Source organism: Loxodonta africana, chromosome 11, assembly GCF_030014295.1.
Source record: "Loxodonta africana isolate mLoxAfr1 chromosome 11, mLoxAfr1.hap2, whole genome shotgun sequence".
Taxonomy (NCBI): domain Eukaryota; kingdom Metazoa; phylum Chordata; class Mammalia; order Proboscidea; family Elephantidae; genus Loxodonta; species Loxodonta africana.
The window spans coordinates 29,237,098-29,255,999 of NC_087352.1; the positions used below are offsets into that span (position 1 = coordinate 29,237,098).

The window sequence follows — 18,902 nt, forward strand, 5'->3', positions numbered from 1 at the left end:
AGTAATGTCCCCTCTTTCATTCTTAGTTTTAGCAGTTTGAGTCTTCTTATCAGTTTTTCTTATCAGTTGAGTGTTTTCTTTATTAGTCCAGCTAAAGGTTTGTCAATTTTGTTGATATTTTCAATGAACTAACCTTTGGTTGATTTTCTGTATTGTTTTTCCTTTCTCTGTTTTACTTATTTCCACTCTCATATTTATTATTTCTTCTCTTCTGTTTGCTTTGGGTTTAGTTTGCTGCTCTTTTTCTAGTTTATTGCGGTAGAAGATTAGGTTAATGACTGGAGATGTTTTTTCTTTCTTTTTTTAAATAGAGGTGTTTACAGCCATAATTTCCCTCTAAGTGCTGCTTTAGCTGCATCTTGTAAGTTTTGGTGTGTTGCATTTTTATAGTCATTCATTTCAAAGTATTTTCTGCTTTCCCTTGAGATTTCTTATTTGAGTCATTTGTTATTTAGGAATGTGTCATTTAATTTCCATATATTAGTGAATTTGCAAAACTTCCTTCTGTTGTTGATTTCTAATTCTTATATTGTTATTATACATATTATGTCTGTATATGTTATAGACCTAACAATACATTGTTGTCATTATTAATATTTGTATATTTATAGGTTTTTAAGAAGTTGAGAGAAGAAAGGACAGCAATTATATATTTGTAGAGTTTGTTATATTAACCTTCTTATTTACCATTTCTGGTTCCCTTCATTTCTTCCTGTAAATTCGAATTACTATCTGATGTCATTTCCTTACCCAGTGCAGCTTTGCTCCCACCTACCTCCTTTGTACTGTTATTTTCAAATATATTACATTTTTATTTGTTAAAGCCCTGACAATAACCATAATATTGTTTTATTCAATTGTTTTTTAAGTTTTAAATCAGTTAAGAGAAGGAAGGAGAAGAAATATGAACTTATACTGTCTTGTATAATTACCTACATGATTACCTTTACCTATTCTCCTTTTTTTTTTCTTGTGGATTTGAATCACTTGCTTTCATCATGAAGACCTTACTTTATTATTTCCTGTAAGGTGGGTTCTCTAGCAACAAATTCTCCCAGTTCTTGTTTTATCTGGGAATATCTTTATTTTACCCTCATTTTAAAAAGTTTTGCTGGATGTAAGAATCTTGGTTGACAGTTTTTTTTTCTTTTCAGCACTTTGAAAATGTTATCCCACCGCCTTCTGGACTCCATTGTTTCTGATGCGAAGTCAGCTGTTAATCTTATTGGGGTTTCCTTGTAAGTGACAAGTCATTTTTCCCTTGCTGATTTCAAGATGTTATCTTTTTTTTTGGCCTTCAACATTTTGACTATGGGAATGTATCTCTTTGTTTTATCCTACTTAGAGTTTGCTGATCTTCTTAGATGTGTAGATTAATATTTTAATCAAATACAGGAAGCTTTTTGTCATTATTTCTTTGATTATTCTTCTCCTCCTTTCTTCTGTCCTTCAGGTACTCCAATTCTGCATATATTGGTGCATTTAATATTGTCTCACATTTCTCTGAGGCTCTGTACATTTTCCTTAATTCTGTTTTCTTTGTTCTTCAGGTTACATAATCTCTACTGACCTATCTTCAAGTTTGCTGATTCTTTCTTCTACCAGCTCAAATCTGTTGTTGAGCCCCTCTAATGAATATTTTATTTCAGTTATTGTACTTTTCAACTCCAGAATTTCCATTTAGTTCTTTTTAGAAATTTGTATCTCTTTATTGATATTGTCTATTTGATGAGACAGTGTCATCTTACCTTCTTTTAACTCTTTTTTGCAAGATTTCCATCAGTTCTTTGAGCATATATATTAGTTATTTTGAAATCTTTCTTTAATAAGTCCAATGTGTCTATCCTTTCAAAGTCAGTTTTTTTTCTGCTTTTTTTCCTTTCTCTTCTGTTTCTTTGTATGTCTCCTAATTTTTTGCTGAAAACTGAACATTTTAGTGATATATTGTAACAACTCTGTTTATTGATTCCCCCACCTCTGGAGAGGGGCAAGCTTGTTGTTTGCTTATTTATTTGTTTAGTGATTTGGCTGGACTAGTTCAGCACTGTCTATTTTGCCACAGTGTGCAGTGTCTGAACCTCCTCTCCCCTAAGAAATGACTGCTTGTTCTAGCTGGGTTTTCTGCAGTCTTTCTCTAGCCTCCCTGATGAGCTTCTGACTGGTCTGCCTCTACTGGTATTATGCCCAGCTGTTGAACCCCAATGAACCCATTGCTGTTGAGCCAAATTCTGACTCATAGTGACCCTGTAGGACAGAGTAGGGTCCCTGTAGGGTTTCCAAGGCTGTAAATCTTTACAGAAGCAGACTGCCATATCATCTTTCTCTACAGAGTGGCGCTTGGGTTTGAACTGCTGACCTTTCGGTTAGCAGCTGAGAGCTTAACCACTGTGCCACCAGGGCTCCTCCATTAATTGCCAGCCTATTGCTCTATTTTTTTTTTTTTTTTGACATCACCCTGAGGCATAAATTGTTCCACTGTCTGATCCAATTGGGTTGCTTTGCAGGAGTAGTCTTTGAGGCCAGTCTTAGACATTTGCTCTGGCTCCAGGAGGGCTCTTCTTAGCTGTCCCTTTTCCTGGTTACCTCTATTAAACTTTTAGATGGTCTCCAGATTTGCTGGTTGCTTTGTGGAGCTACTAGCTTCCTCTTGATTGTTCATCATCAAGGTTTCCATTGTTTTATCAATGCCCTTAAGCTTGAACTTCTCCATGCTCTCTTCCAAATAAAGTTAATTGCTTTAGGGAGAGCTGTGTCTCTCTGTTCTTGCTCCCCAAGAGCAGAGACAGAACCTCTGAATGACTGCTCTGGAGCTGGTGGTGGGGACAGCAGTTGGCTTCTCTCAGAATCACACCCCTGCTCTATAAGCCAGTGCTGAGGAGGTTGCAGCCCTTGGTCTTCTTGGCTTGTCCCTCCCAGTGTAGAACTTTCACCCTACGACTAAGCTGGGGCAGGGGTGATTGAGGCCCAGTATTCTCTGTATAGCTGGGGTACAACTTCCCACCCAAGTGGAGCTGGGGTGAAGAGAGGGAACCCAGACTTCTTGGCCATGTTTGCAGAGTACAGCAGAAGCTGAACCTGGGGGTGGGAAATGCTGGCAACCTACCCCTCCTGGGAGAAACCATTGCCTGATGCTGAGAGCTGGGACAAGAGGGAAACCTGTCTTCCTGGCTTCACCCATCTGTAGTAGAGCTTTTGTCACACTGAGCTTTGAGGGTGGGTAGAGGGGAGCAGGTCATGGCTCAAATGTCTCAGACTTCTACTGAGATTGAGTAGATTTTCAATTTCTAAAATTAAAAAAAAAAAAATTTTTTTTTTTTTTTTTATTATTTTCACCACTATTGTTGTTTCACCGGGGAGAGGATCTACAAGATTCTCATGTTACCATTCCAGAATTCAACCCAGCTAGGTCCCTGTGGGCTGAAATTATGAAGAATGTTTCAGGCCAGGAGAATAACATACTGTTGTGCTTTTATGTAACAGCTGCATTGATGAGTAAAACCAGTGGCCTTGAGCACTCACTATTGGTTTTGGTGTCAAGTGGGTGGACACATGGCGAGGTATCCAGTTGGATAGATAATCACTTTCCTTTGTTAAGTGGTTTACAAGTAGGTAGTCTTAAAGTTTTAATTATAAAGTGAAAGAGCCGTTTTGCTTTGGGGAAAAAAATTTATTTATTCCAGTGCCATTTGGACCAAGGTGTTTCTGGTGCTGTTTCTGCTTCATACAAGAGTGGGTAATGAATTCAACAGCAGGATCTATTCAGTACACAGGTCTTCATTCTGTTAGCCAGAGGGGCAGACCCTATAGTGGTGAGGGATGTGGGGACAGTGCTCAGTCCGCAAAGAGGTGGTACCAGTGCCCGGTCCAGGGAACACTTCAGCACCTTGCTTCCCTCTGTCCATTCTGCTGCCTCACTGAGCAGAGACTAGCAGGCAAAAGAAGAGAAGGATCTGGAGGTGCTGAGATGGATAAAAGGGGGAGAGGCTCCTGCAAATCAGAGGAGGCAGAGGAGCAAACAAACCAACAAGGCCAATGACAGAACACATCTTGACAGGGCTTTCCCCAGCGATTCATGGCAGCGGCTGCAGTAACATCACCACCTGGCTGCTGTCAGGCTCAGTACTAGGACAACTCTGGGTCAGGACTGGGATGCTGGTCCCTGGAAGAGCCTGCCCTTTCTTCCTGTGGAGGGTGTGTTTGTGTTAGGGTTTCCAGGGATTTGCTCAGTGCCTGCCCTATCTGCCCAGCTTCATGGGGCACCGTCACACAAACAGGCACTTGTAATCCTCTCAGTGTGTCTTTGGGGAGTGGCCTATCTCATCATCCCTTTGCCTGCTGTGGTGAGGATGTGATTAAAGGAGGATCAGGGAGTGAACCCAGGCTTTGAGAGCCAAGAGTGGACTTCATACTCACAGAGTTGAATCATGCTCCTTAAAGTTCTTAATAACCCCAGTTTTCAGGGGCCAGGCAAGTCCAACACCCTCCCCACCCTCCATGAGCCCCTGGTTGCTCCCCACCCTCTGTGAGCACCCATTGTTCTCCCCACTTTCCATGAGCATCTGTTGTGCTCCCCACCCTCTGTAAGCACCCACCATGTTCCCCATCCTCCATGAGTGCCCGTCATACTCCCCACCCTTTGTAAGCTCCCACCATTTCCCATCTCCATGAGCACCTGCATGCTCCCCACCCTTCGTGAGTGCCCACATGCTCTGCACCCTCCTTGAGCACCTGCCATGTTCCCCATCCTCTGTGAATGCCCATGTACTCCCCACCCTCCTTGAGCACCTGCTGTATTCCTCATCCTCCACGAGCACCTGCTGTGCTCCCCACCCTTTGTGAGCGTCTGCCATGTTCCGCATCCTCCGTGAGTGCCTGGGTGCTCCCTAGCCCTGTGAGTAGCTGCCCCTCTTGCACGTGACTCTGCCTGAGTCTGGACTTGCACCTTCAGGCCTCAGCTGAGCCGTCCTGTCTGCAGATGGGTGGCTCTGCAGTGCCCGTGCCCACCCTTATTTGCCACCAGGAGTGGTTTGTCCAAGCTCTGGCAAGTTGAGGCTGAGGCTGGTGGTCAGGGCTGTGTCCTAGGCTGAGTGAGACAGACAAAAACATTCGCCAATGGAGGGTACCCTCTGTTGTGCAGAAAAGTGGTCTGATAAAAGCCTGGCCTTAGTCAGAACCCTTGGTGGCACAGTGTTTAAGAGCTCGGCTGCTAACCAAAAGGTCAGCAGTTCAAAATTCACCAGCCGCTCCTTGGAAACCCTATGAGGCAGTTCTAATCTGTCCTATAGGGTTGCTATGAGTCAAAACCAACTCGACAGCCACCTAACAACAAGTTAGAAACAGGGTTTTGAAGGAAGGGATTTCTTTGTTTTGTTTTCTAGGAAAGTTGATTTAAAAAATTATTTAAATTTTGAAACAGGCACAAAGTTACAGAAAGTGGAACTAAAATGCACATTTTCGTGGACTGTTTGAGAAGTCCCGACCTGGTGTTCCTGATGCTGAGCATTCCTGAAAGTGAGGACTACTCCCATCTAACCACAGTGCGCAGCAGTGCTCGCCTGTCCTAGCCAGTCAGGCTCATGGCTGCCCCACAGAGCCCTCTGGAAGGAAAGGCTGGCTCTGCATCTGGTGCTGTGGGGGCTGTCAAAATCTCCTGTCTCTCTTGGCCAGGGCACTTCTGCAGAAGACATTTATGTTGGGGAGTGTCCTGGAGGGCTCGTCTTGTGCTGCCTGGGGTCTGAGGTGGTACCTGGTAGGAGCCTCTCAAAGTGGCACTGTGTCCTCTAGGGCAGTGCTGGTCTGTCTGTTCCCAGGGATGTACATGGATAGATAGATGGGTGGAGGCATGTCCACCGGCTTCCCTGCTGCGAGCTCTTCCCCACTTGTGATTAATACATGTTCCTGGGGAGGAGCTTAGAGGTTGGTGGCCACCAGCTGGTCAGTGGCCCTGGGGTCACTGTGGTCGTGACATGCAGTAATTCCAAGAGCAGGAAGGAGAAAGACAGTGGTTGTCCAATGTGTGTCTGAATTGGCCTGGGGTTTGGAAACACTCTTTCATTTAAGTTTGTACTACTGATGCTTTCCCCAGTCATTCCTTTGGAAAGCTATCTGTGGGCTAATAGGTTCCCAAAGGTGGGAAGACGGCTGCGTGCCCTCCGGTTCTTGTTTAATTTCCTTTTCTTACTCTTAAATGATCTTTCCTGTGGCTGGGAATGATCCTTTGCAACTCCTGTGTCCCCTTGCTCCCATGGTCTAATTGCCTAAGAGATTTAAAAGTTTAAAATTACCTGGCTCTCTCCCTTGGTTTAAAAATAAAAGAGAAGGAAAATATAGAAGCTCTTCAGCCACTGCTGGCTGCCCAGAAAAGAGCATTAGACTGCGAGCTATTTTGGGTCTGTTGTCACCAGCGTCTTTTATAGCAGGAATCAACTCCACAGCAGTGGTTCTGGTTTTTGGTTTGCCCTTCCTGGGGTATTTGTGATGTGACATCCCTTGGAATCACAGCAAACTGTCCTCTTCGGCTGCGCGGTCCCTCAGAAGTGCTCAGGCCTTCTCCCTCTTCCTGTCAGTTACCAGGGATGGCCCTTTGCCCTTCGCCGTGGAGGCTTTGCTGTGCCACACCTTCCATTGTGAAAATCTCAGAGCGCATGGACTTTCAGCTTTATTCTGGGAGCCTGGTGGGTCCTGAGGCAGCCAGGATTTCATGATCGCTTTTTAGCTTTGTGTGAGTTGTTGAATCCCCAAATTCACAAATTTGGATGTGGGTTTGGGTGGCCGACAGGGCCTATAACCTGATGAAGGAAGGGCCCCTCCCGCCCACTTTCAGCGCCCCCTAGCGGTGCCGGGGCCGCAGGTTGGTTGTGGGATAACTGGGTGCCTCGGGGCTCCAGGTGAGAGCGCGTTCCTCCTCACCTTCTGTAGGAGGGGACCCTCCTTACAAAACGGGCCTCTAGCCTGTCATTGCGGTCACAGCACACTGAGAACCGCATCCTAGCCGGGCCCCTGGCGGCTGCCATCTCTGCACCCTGCACATTCACGCACGTCCCTGGTGTTTGGGCCTCTGGGAGGCGGAGGTGGGGGGGGCGAGAGGGGAGGTGCACGGGATGGGGGCTGGAGATGGCCAGCGGGGTCACAGCACTGCTTCTCTGAGTCTTTTCCGGGGAGCAGATGAGCTTTCCCGGGGGTTGCAAAGGGTCTTCGGAGGGTCTTTCGTGTGTTCCCACGGGGCCAAAGTCCTGGCAGCTCCGGCTGGGGCGGGCGGAGGTTGCCCTATGAGCAGGGGACACGTCGAAGGGCCGCGGAGGGCCCCATAGGGAGGTGGGTTCGGCGGCCCCGGTGGTAGCTCTCCCCTGCTGAGGGAGGGGAGAGACTGCGTGCAGGGCGCGGACTCGCCACACGGGGGCGCTGTGAGCTTGGCGGAAGCGCTGCGCGACCCCACCACCAGGGTCTCAGCAATGGGGGCCAGGAACTCCTGCTCCGGCCTCGTTCTTTTTCCTGCTCTAGAGGAGAAAAGCTGGTCAGGTCTGGGGAGAGTCTTTGGGGTATTCCGACCCCTCTCCGCCCCCCAGGGCCTACTGCACTGCTGGGAAGTAGGGCATCAGGCCTCTCCATTCGAGTGCAGTGATGGTCAATGCTCGTAAAGTGTCCTGTGCGCACGAAGCTTGAGCAGGTGACAAGTGGAGCTGCTTTCACTATTGTGATACATGTGCGACATATGGGGTAATTTCCAGGGTTCCTTAAACCTTGGTCTTTTAAAAAAAAATTTTAACGCAGAACTCTAGAATAGGCTTGTCCCACATTCTTGGGTAAGATTACCAGCCAAGTTTAGAAATCTCATGCTGATTTTTAGTAATGGAGTGGGAGCTGGATCCTCACCCATTAGCTAATTTCTTTTACTGAGCCAGTGAGAAACGTCGATGGGACATTCCTCTGTTGTGGGGGGTATTAATCTGGGAATTCACGGACACAACTTAGATCCAGAGGACTGCCTGGGGAAGGTCCTGGATCTTTTAACCCCTGAGGCCACAGCTTGTGAATTTATGGAAAACCTAACCTTGATTTACAGAAGGAGACTGCTAGGTCGTTAGTGTGGTAAATGTTAAGTGCTCACACTCAGCAGGGTCCAGGCAAGGACATGCCGTGTTTGGTTTTGGGCTGCCTGGCTTCACAGTGCTGCTCGCCAGCCCGTCCGTATGCCGGGTGTCTGGGGTTCTCTGGCTGGGGGACACGGGGCTCGGGTCTGCAAACACTCCCTCTCCTTCTGCATTTGAGATATTCCCTCCCTGCAGACAAGTCACCAGCCAGAGGTGCATCTTTGAGAATTTCCTGTTGGGTCGGGTTCAGGAGGAGCTAATAGCGCAGCTGTGGGCTGGTGCAGGAAGGGCAGAGGGCAGGAGTGGGTCAGTGTGCTTTCTGCTGTCCCGTTCTGCCTGGTGGGCTGGGTGCAGAAAGCCGCCTGGCTGTGTTTGCTCCTGCCTCTCTTCTCCACTGATCTGCTTTTGCATCTTTGCCAAAAGTGAGTTGTCCGTTATGTGTGGGTTCATTTCTGGACTCTGTTCTGTTGCATTGACTTTCTTCTCTGTCCTCTGCTCCAGTGCTCAGAGACAGCTGCAGTGGGTGGGGGGATGTCAGTCTTAATATCTGCCTAGGTCAAATGCTGCTTCTTCTGACCACCCTGCTGGGTCTTCAGAGACCAGCTGTTCCTAGTCAGTGGCAGAAGATCGAAGCTAGCGAGAGCAGTGAGTGTCTCCACAGACCCTGAAATGCAGCATCTCAAAGCATCTTGGCTGAGACTCCTATGTCCTCCCAAGGGGCGTCCTGCCTTCCCAGCAAGGAGGAGGAGGTGGTGCTGGGAAGTGGGGCCTCCTCCCACGTAACCACCTTGAAGCTCTAAGACTCAGGAGATGGAAAAGTAGTTTCTCCTCACAGAAAACTTGGGGATCCCTAGCGTGTGGAACCTGTAGAAGCTGTGAGCCTCTGACCAGAGGACCTAGAGGAAGTGTGTGCCCATCCTTCTATTCTAAGAGACCCATGGGTAATGGGAAGGCAGCAAACTTTAGAACTTATAATGTGATGCTAGGGCAGAGTGGGTTAAACTCTGGGCTCTGGGTTCAAATCCCAGCTCCAGCACCAGCACACTGTGGGACTGGATCAGTTTTTAACCTCCAGTGATAATTAAATGAGCTAATACATATAAAGTGTCAAAACAGGCCTGGCACGGAGCAAGTGCTTAAAAACGGGCTTGATACTCAGCAGACGCCAAAGAAATATTTATTGAATGAGGAAGAATGAACAAGTTGCACGTGATGTCCTGAACAAAGCAGGGAGTGATTGTTGTCCTGATAGAGCACGGTCTAGTTTGAGACATTTCCTCATAAAGGGTGTTAGGTTTGAAAGAGGGCCAGTAAGAATGTCAGCAAGTGGTTTGAGAGTTAAATCTTCTAAGCAGAATGGGGATCAGAACTTCTCTTCAGATCATTTTCAGGAACTGGAGAAGAGAGGCTGGGTCTCAAAGGGAGCAGGCTCCATGTGGAGTGAACTCACCTTTCAACAAAGCATCAGGCAGTACTGCTACCATGTTCAAACCTCAGACGCAGCTCTGGGAACTTGGACTTGCACTAGGAGGATGACTTGGTGAGGAACTGGAGCACTACTTTCTCTACTTCATCGGTAGTCAGCGCTGAATGAGCCTGACAGGCAGGGCAGGGGCCTGCTTCCCAGCTCCAGGCAGTTCAGGTGTTTTTTTTTCGCCTCTAACTGCTTTATTGAGACATAATTGGCGTATAATAAACTGTACCTATTTAAAGTGTATTATTTGGTAAGTTTTGACGTATGTATACCATCATGAAACTGTCACCCAGATTAAGGTAATGAACATATCTGTCACCCCCAGAAGTTTCCTCGTGCCTCTTTGTAATCCCTAACCACCCTTTCCCACCCAGGCACCCCTAATCTGCTTTCTGTCACTCTACATTCATTTGCATTTTGCATTTACTAGAATTTTATATAGATGGAATCATACAGTATGTACTCTGTTTTGTCTGGCTTCTCTCACTCAGTGTGATTATTTTGAGATTTGTTCATGGTGTGGTGTGTATCAATAGTCCATTCCTTTTTACCACTGGGTAGTATTGCATTATATGGAGCTACCACCATTTTTTGTTTAGTTACTGGTTGATGGACATCTGGGTTGTTGCCAGTTTTTGGCTATTACAAATAACGCTGCTGTGAACATTTGTGCACAAGTCTTTATATGAACATGTACTTTCTTTTCTCTTGGGTAAATACCTAGGAGTGGACTGCCTGGATCATATGGTAAGTGTATGTTTAACTTTTTAAGAAAACTGCCAAACCATTTTTCAAAGTGGTTTTTCCATTTTGCATTCCCACTGCCTTGTGTGAGAGTTCCAGTTGCTCCACATCCTCATCAACACTTTGTATGGACAGCTTTTTATTTTTAGCCATTTCAATAGGTGTGTGGCAGTATGTCATTGTGGTCTTAATTTGCATTTCACTAATGACTAATGAACACCTTTTCATATGTTTATTTTTTGTCCTTTTTATCTTCTTTGGTGACTTGTCCAAATCTTTCTGCCGATTTTTAAATTATGTTATTTGTATTTTTATTACTGAGTTGTAAGAGTTTTTTACATATTCTGGATACAAACCCCTTATGGATATATGATCGGCAAATATTTTCTCCCAGTCTGTGGTGTGTCTCTTCATTCTCTTGATAATATTTTTGAAAAGCAGTAGTTTTTACTTTTGATGAAATCTAGTTTATCAGTTTGTTTTTGGATCATTCTTTTGGTATCATGTCTAAGAAATTTTTGCTTAATCCGGAATCACAAAGGTTTTCTCTTAGTAGTTTTACATTTAGGACTGTGACCCATTTTGAGTTAATTTTTGTTTATAGTGTGAGGTATGGATCCAAGTTCATTGTTTTTTGAGTATGGGTATCCAGCTGGTGTACCATCCTTTGTTGAAAAGACTATCTTTTTCCACTGAATTGCCTTTGAATCTTTGTTGAAAATCAGTTATCCTTGTGTGAGTCTATTTCTGGACTCTGTTCTGTTGCATTGATTTATTTATCTATCTGTATGCCAAGACCTACCATACTGTCTTGATTACTATAGCTTTATAAGTCTTGAAACCAGGTAGTGACAGTCCTCCAACTTTGTTCTTCCTTTTCATACTTATTTTGGCTCTTTTAGGTCTTTACATTTCTATATGAATTTTAGAATCAGTTTGTCAATTTCTACAATGAAGTCTACTGGGATTTTGTTTGGGATTGTCTTGAATCTATAGGTTACTTAGGGGAGAATTGACATGGTGACAGTTGTGCAGAAAAGTGTTAACAGAGCAGGCCTGAGACAGTTATCCTTAGAAAGATCTGCTTGCAAGGTTGGCCCTTGGCTGATGTCTGAGAACTTTGATTTTGGGAGAGTTCCCACCACTTCCTGATAAAAAATGGATGTTTAACCTTCTTCCCAGAAGCAGTGCTGACTTGGATGAATGATTCCTTTTGCTTCCTTCACTCTGGATTAGGGCTGCTGCTAGTTGGGCTTTCCCTGGGCAGCAGAGAAAATCAGGCCGTTCTGCTCCTCACATCAAACCTACTCTCCAGAGTGAGTCTTGCCCTCCACTTGTCCTTTTGCTCACCTGCGGATCCCTGCTGTTCCCCTGCTGCTCTTTGGAGCTCTCCTCCAACAGTCCATCTGTGGTCAGTACACGAATAGAGGCTGTGTAGATTGCGTTACTAAGCTTCTCCATAGTCCATGGTGGTCAGTGTGTGACTGGTGGTTGTGTAGAGTGTGTTGCTAAGTTTCCCAGGGCCCGTTTTAGAGGAAGACCTGTTACCTTGACTTCAGTGATGAGGCATGGGACTAGCTGGCATGAACTAGCAGGCTGAGATGGAGTTGGACATTCATTCACTTGTTAAAGGCCATAGACAGGGATGAATGGCCACACTGGGAGACCGAGGACATTACACCGAACCATCAGTCCACCATTGCCTTGGAAACACACACCAGGATCATCAACAGCCTCTCATTCCCCTTGACTGTAAAACACATTTGTTTTCTTTTCTTCTCCCAGGCATGCAATAAATGTCCTTACAACATTCATGAGGACTGATTTGCCTTTGGTGAGTCACCAATATGTCATTTTGGTGGTGCTGTCCCTGGTGCTGAAACATGTTTCTACTGGTTCAGAAACAATGATAAACCCAAATCCTGAAAGAGAGACTACTGTGCTTCCTGTAACAGGCAGGGAACAGACTTCTGGGAGAGAGTATTGATTATTATCTGTCCTTCCTTCGTGGACTCAGCTCAGATCTCACCTCCTTCGAGACAGAATAATCTCGCCCCTTCCTGTTCTCATAGTGAACTTCATCCTTATCTTTAAAGTATGGCTGCAAATCACCCTGCACTGGTTGTCCTTGTAAGTCAGGGAGCTTGTAATCTGTGTTGTTCTCTGACACCCAGCAAAGTGTTTCTGCACATGGGAATGTTTGTCAAATCAGTGTTGAGTCCTTTTATTCCTGATACTAGCTTTTTACTAGTACACACACACACACACACACACACACACACACAGAGAGAGAGAGACATCCTCCAGGACCTTTGAAGAAAACAACCTTTATTTATTCATTCAAAACATTTGTTTGGTTCCATCTTTTCCTAACTATGTAACTGTGACCAAATTATGTGACTTTTTTGTTTCTAAGTTTCCTATCTCACAGGGAGATAATGATGAAATCTAATGAGTTGTTTGTTTTTTTGTGGTTGAGTTGTTGAGGTTTTCTATATATTTTAGAGATTAGACCCTGTAAAAATGGCATGGGGGTGGTGTCTGACCTCCTCTACCTTCCCAAGGGGAAGGAGAATCAAGATCAACAGCTCAAGGCTGATTCCTATGAGGCAGAGGTCAGACATGCCTCCTCTCTCCACCGCCTTTATCAATTCTGACATCAGCTGTCACTCCCATGGCACTCTCTACTTCTATGCTGGGTTCGATAATTCATGCAGTGGCCACAGAGAACTCACAGGCTGTACTCACAGTTATGGGGTTTATTAGGGAAGTAATGGGTTACAATCCAGGCTCAGGAACACTCAAGGATACAGTTTTTCCATCAGGACAGCTTTTTCCCAGCCTTTCACAGACATGCCTCTCCCTGGCTTTAGGCCTCTGCTCAAAGACACTCAGCTTTCTCTGTCCATGGGCCAGGAAGCCCACCACTCTGTCTGCTGCTGAGTCTCTCCTGCCACTGCTTCTCACCATCTTCAGGGTTATAGCTCACTCTCTTTCTGTCTCCTGGTCCGAGGAGCCTCCCAGCACAGGAATCCTGGGTCCAAAGCGCATCAGGTCCTGGCTTTTCTTCCCTGGCGGTAGTGGGATTCTCTCTTTCCTGCCTCTGGGGTGGCTTATTTCATGCCCAATTGGATGGCAAAACTGACCAATCCCCTTCGTGGGCTACAATTACCCTATCTGCACAGTCCCACCCAATCACCTGGGTGAGAGTTACAAGACCATGGTGAGAAAGGGCACACAAAACCAATCTACCACACCGCAGACCCTTCTCGGATATGTTGTTGCTGAAGATTTTTTTTTCCAGTCTGTAGGTTGCCTTTTTACTCATTTGGTAAAGCCTTTTGATGAGCATAAGTACTTAATTTCTATGAGGTCTCAATGATCTAACTTGTCTTCTGCTATTTGTACATTTGTAGTTATATTAGCCTATTTAAAAAAAATAGGTCTCATAGTTTTCTCCTAGGAACTTTATAGTTTTACGTTTAACATTCAGGTCTTTGATCCATTTTGAGTTAATTTTTGTGTATGGTGTGAGGTATGGGTTCTGTTGTGTTTTTCTGTGTGTGGAAAGCACTTTATTAAAGAGACTGTTCTATGTTGAATGGACTTTGACCCATTGTTGAAAATCCTTTGTCCATAAATGGATGGATTTATTTCTGGGTTCTGAACTCTATTCCACTGGTCTATGTGTGTGTCACTGAACCAATACCAAGCTGTTTCAATTACAGTGGCTTTATAATATGTTTTGATATCGGGGAGTGTGAGGCCTCCTATTTTATTCTTGTTCTTCAATATTGCCCTGGCTATTGAGGGCCTCAATGATGGAATCTGTATTGTTGAATTTGGGGATAGTAGGTGAGTTTTCACTTTTAAGAAGCTAGAGTTGTATCTGGTGCTGTAGTTGGTACTCAGTAAGAGTTAACTGCTGTTGTCATTACTGATATTGTGTGCGAGGCCATCTGAAGGTGTTAGCTGCACCTGGTTCAGAGAAGTAGTGTCCGAGGATGAATCTGTGCCGGAAGAAGTTGGGCCCTGGACTGGGCTTAAGGAGCCTGGATTTGGCTTGGGTACATGACTCCATGGAGCATGGGTCTCTCCTTTGGTCAGATGGTGGTGCTAGTACCATGGGGGGTGTTGGGGTCCCATGAGCTCCATGAGGAGCCTAGTCTCTAGCGGCCCTGGGTGGAAGTCTTAGCCTCTTCCTCTCTGCAGCTCCTGCAGCCCCTCATGGGCCCTCAGCCTCACTCATGTGGTTCTGCTGAGGTGGACGTGGCTCCTGAGAATGGTCTGTGTCCAGAGCATGTGGCACCTGGCCATCAGGACCAGACCTGAGCAAGTTCCTTGGTATATCTGGTATATCAGGCCTCTGAGGTTTTGTGTCTGCAGTGCCATTACCACATACAGGTGCTTTAGGGAGAAAAGCAGTAGTTAGAGGGAAGAATTGAATTATGCTGAGTAGCATTCTGAGCCTCTGGTGACAGCGGTCAGCTGTGATGTCCTCACCGTTGATGCTGACTTGCATGTGTATGGTTTGCTCCATGGCTGTGAGATGTGGGGCTGAGATGTGTCATGAAGGTGTTGGCGCAGCCAGGCTGCAACCTGGAAGAGCATGTGATGAGAGTGTCTGAGTGTCTGGAGCTGTCTGTGAGTCCAGGAGCCAATGTAATGACATGCAGCAGTGCAGAGGGCAGGAAGGTCTCAGTGGCCTAGTGTGTTCAGATTTGAGGATAGTGAATCCTAAAAAACCCCTTGAGCTTGGCAACGGGGAGCTAAGGGATCAGGACAAAAAAAAAAAAATTAAAATATTATGGCTTTTGCATTGGTTCCTTGTTGGAATAATAATATCATAGATGTGTTGGGTTAGATGAAATATATTATCAACATCAATCTGGTTTCTTCCTTCTCAAAATTTGCCTCCTAGAAAATTTAAACTCAGGTTGTGGCTTCTGCTACAGTTCTGCCGGGCTGTGTGGTCCAGCCCTTTGGACATCTTGCTCACGGTTTGGTCCGCGACACGCCACCTCTCAGTCTCTGATGCTATCCCTCCTGCCCCTTGTACCCCAGGGCACTTGCTGTTACCTTGTTCTTTGAGCTTTAATTGTTTTGTGTCGTGTTCCCACTAGGTTTCCTCCCTTCAGCTTGATTGTGGGCTCTCTAAGGGCAGGAGCTGTTCCAACATGTCTCGTGTCACTGAACTTCCTGCACACTCAGACTCTGTCTTTCCTGCGAGCATTTTCCTGGTAGTCATTTGCCAGCTTCCTCCCTCCTGGAGAACCTAGAAGCTAGAATTGACTTCAGACTCAGTTTCCCAAATGCCAGCTGGACACTGCATCCCTACCCCCCACCTCCTGCATCCCTCCTGGACCCCCATGTGCTTTGTCCTTCTTGGACTCCCCTTTCCTCACCATGTCTTGTGTTCCTTTTGGACTCTCCCCCATGTCCCGTGTCCCTATGAGACACCCCTGTGCCCTGCATCCCTTTGGACTCCCCTCCCCCGCATGTCCTTCATCTGCATGCAACCCTAGTTTTCTGTGTCCCCGGCTTCCTGTCCATGCCCTGGGCCCCAGGTCCCCAGGCTGACCTTGGTGCTGCAGCTGGGGCCACCTCTGTGAGGCACTCAGGCCACTCCCTACCATTTCCGTGGTGACGCCTGTGCTACCCTGCCTGACCCTGGAACCTGCAAGCCATGCTCCCCAGCCAACTTCTCACTGCCTCAGCTGCTCACTGATGCCCCCAGAACTAGTGGCTGTGTCACCTAGGATGCAGGAGCGGACTAAGGTGGCACACCTCGGGGTGAGGGGGGCAGGCATTTCTGTGTGTAGCAGACTGCCTCCAGCCCTCACCTGTTGCTCTGGGACCTCTTGCCTGTGTCCATGCTGCAGCCACTGGGCAGCCTTTCCCTCTGCCAGGGCTGCCCCACCCCTCCACTGCACTCTGCCAGGTGCCCCTCTCCCCTCCAGGTCCACCGTCTGGCCCTCCTGCTTCAGGCTCTTCTCTGCCCATCTCTGCTCTGGTACCTTCTATGAGCCTTGTTTAATTTACTGATTTGGGTGAGCTCTTACAAATTCGGTTCCTATGGAATGCATCTGTGGAGCAAACTCTGTTGTTACAGCAACTAACCTCAGTCGGTTCTCATTATCCACAGATTCTGTATTTGCAAAGTCACCTACTCACTAAAATTTACTTGTGGCCTGAAAATCAATGCTTGTGGTGCTTCCACAGTCATTCACAGACATGTCCAGAGTGGTCACCCACCACACAACAGGGCTGGTTTGGCGTTGGCGGGACTTTATAGACCATCACTGCCGTGAATAACGAGAATCGAGTGTGGGTAGTGATGATAACTATATACGTTAATTGTGCTCTTACTCTGAGCTGAACTCACTTAACCCTCAAGGCCATCCTAGTACTTCCCTTTCCACTGCAGACATGGGACACAGGGGGACTCGACCTGAGGCCAGCAGCTCAAAGGTGGGCGACTGGGCTTTCAGCAGGGCGGTGAGGCCCCAGGGCCTGTGAGTTGGTGCCCTGCTGGGGCTCCCGCACCTGTGAACTGAGTCACGCTGTGCTGAGCCTGTCCCCATGTGCAGCAGGGCAGCGGCCACCCTCATGCTTTCCCTTTGCCCTAGACTTTGACCTGCACCACTTCTGGCGCTGGAGCAGCTTCATGGACTACGTGCAGTGCGTGCTGGCCTTCTCAGGTGTGGCGGGCTACATCACCTACCTGTGCATCGACTCGGCCCTCTTTGTGGAGACTCTGGGCTTCCTGGCCGTGTTCACTGAGGCCATGCTGGGCGTGCCGCAGCTGTGCCGCAACCACCGCCACCGGTCAACTGAGGGGATGAGGTAGGACGGCGTGCGGCTGCAGAGGCACACCTTGCACCTGCTGCTTTGTTTCCAAGCTTGCTGAGGAGTTCACCTCTGGCCCTCTGGCTTATGAGTGGGCCCATTAGGATGACGGGCATCGCCTTGTGGGCCGAAATCCTCATACACACAGGTAACAGCCTCCACACCTGTGAGCAGCTCCTTAGGGTGGTAGAGGATGAGGCTATGGAGCGGAGAGAGGGAGGGGTGCCCATCCTGTGCAGACTGGTGTCCCCAGACAGGAGGGGTGCATGCGGGGAGCACGGCTGTCATCCTTGTAAATGCAGGAGTGCTGGTGCCAGACAGACCCCAAAGCCATGTAGCGGAGTCATTGGCCCCACCCAGGCCTGAATGTCCTCACTCATTAGAGCTGGGGTTAGTGCTGGACCCACCCGGGTCACCTCAAGCTGTCCGGCACGCATCATTGGTGGCCCACACACCTTCTTGAGGAAAGGGTCCTCCCCTCTGATAGAGGCCTGCCTTGCCCCATGCCTCCCAACACCCGGCCCCCGGGTGGGCACTTGCCTGCGTCCTGCAAGCCCCAATCTTGCTGAGCCGCAGCAGCCCTGGCACCTTTTGCACACATAGGTTCCCTGCCCACCTCCAAGTTAGCCCCCAGGGGTGGGGTGCAGATGGGTGTTGTCAGGGGTCTCCTGGGTGGTTTGAAGGTGGCTGGGGTGCAGGAATTCCTGCCTGCAGCACTTGGGTGGCCCTGACTGCACCGTCCTAACGGGTCTGTCCCCCCTCACCCACTGAACAAGCCACTGGAGGTGGGGTCTATGTCCCCATTTGTCTCCCCAGAATCTGGTGCAGTGTTTGGCAGATTACACAGTTCAGCAAATGTTTATTAAAGAAGGGAAGAGTGGGTGCTCTAGCTCGCACTGAGAGATAGGAGAGCACTGGGGGACACTGGTCTTTGTGGGGGATCTGACAGTTTAGGCAGGTGGCCGATCATCTAATTCTTGGGGAGTCTGACGCATCACAGCCCAGGCTGCGGGACCTGTCTTGGGCAGCTGTCAATCCGATATGGGAGGCATCAAAGCAGAGCCTCTCCCTACTGCAGCTTCCAGGCCACTGGAGGTCCATGTTGCTCTGCAGAAACTGCCGGCAGTATTTGTGTTTCCAGCTAGAGGCTCAGCTGCTTCTCTTGGAAGGTGACGCTGTGACGGAGGAGCAGGCAGGAGTGGTCTGTGAGCATTTGTCTTTGGAACAAGGGCTGGCTGAGTGGCGCAGCTGATGGGGGGAGCAGCATCCCTCAGACCCCATCCTGACCTCAGCCCTTCTCCTCCTGTGGCTTCTCCTCCCCCTCTTCTGGGCGGGCTGGGTGCAAGGAGAGCAAGATCAGGGAGAATTCCAGGGAACAGCCTGACGAGGTGCAGAGCCCCCTGAGTGGTGGATCCTTCTGGCCCTCCTAGGAGTACAGGTTTGTAAAGGACCCTCCTTTGGCATTTGTGCCAGATGCTGCTGGGCGCCCAGGGGCTCTCTGGCCACACATGGGGTGGAGGGGAGGAGTTACTGGTGGTCACAGCCCCTTTGGGGGTATGACGAGGGACCAGGCAGAGGCATCGTCAAGACCGTGACCCCCCCCCCCGCCAGCCTCACTGCAGAGCGGGGAGACCTGTGCAGTTACCTCTCCCGGTGCACTTTCTGCTTCATGTGATTTCAGTTATTATCCAGTGTCCTTCTGTTTGAGCCTGGGAGGAGCTTTTAAAGCTCCTGGGATTTGTGGG

The 18,902-nt window shown here is 47.9% G+C and overlaps 1 protein-coding gene across 3 annotated transcripts in view; it reads left to right on the top strand.

Annotated features, from left to right (window-relative positions):
• SLC66A2 (solute carrier family 66 member 2) overlaps window positions 1–18,902 on the top strand; it is a 51,919-nt gene that overhangs the window by 18,345 nt on the left and 14,672 nt on the right. For all 3 annotated transcript variants that reach the window (XM_010586678.3, XM_010586679.3, XM_023543714.2), the window contains one exon: window positions 16,938–17,154. In XM_010586678.3, the coding sequence (XP_010584980.2) occupies window positions 16,938–17,154 (217 nt within the window). The remainder of the gene's footprint in view (window positions 1–16,937; window positions 17,155–18,902) is intronic.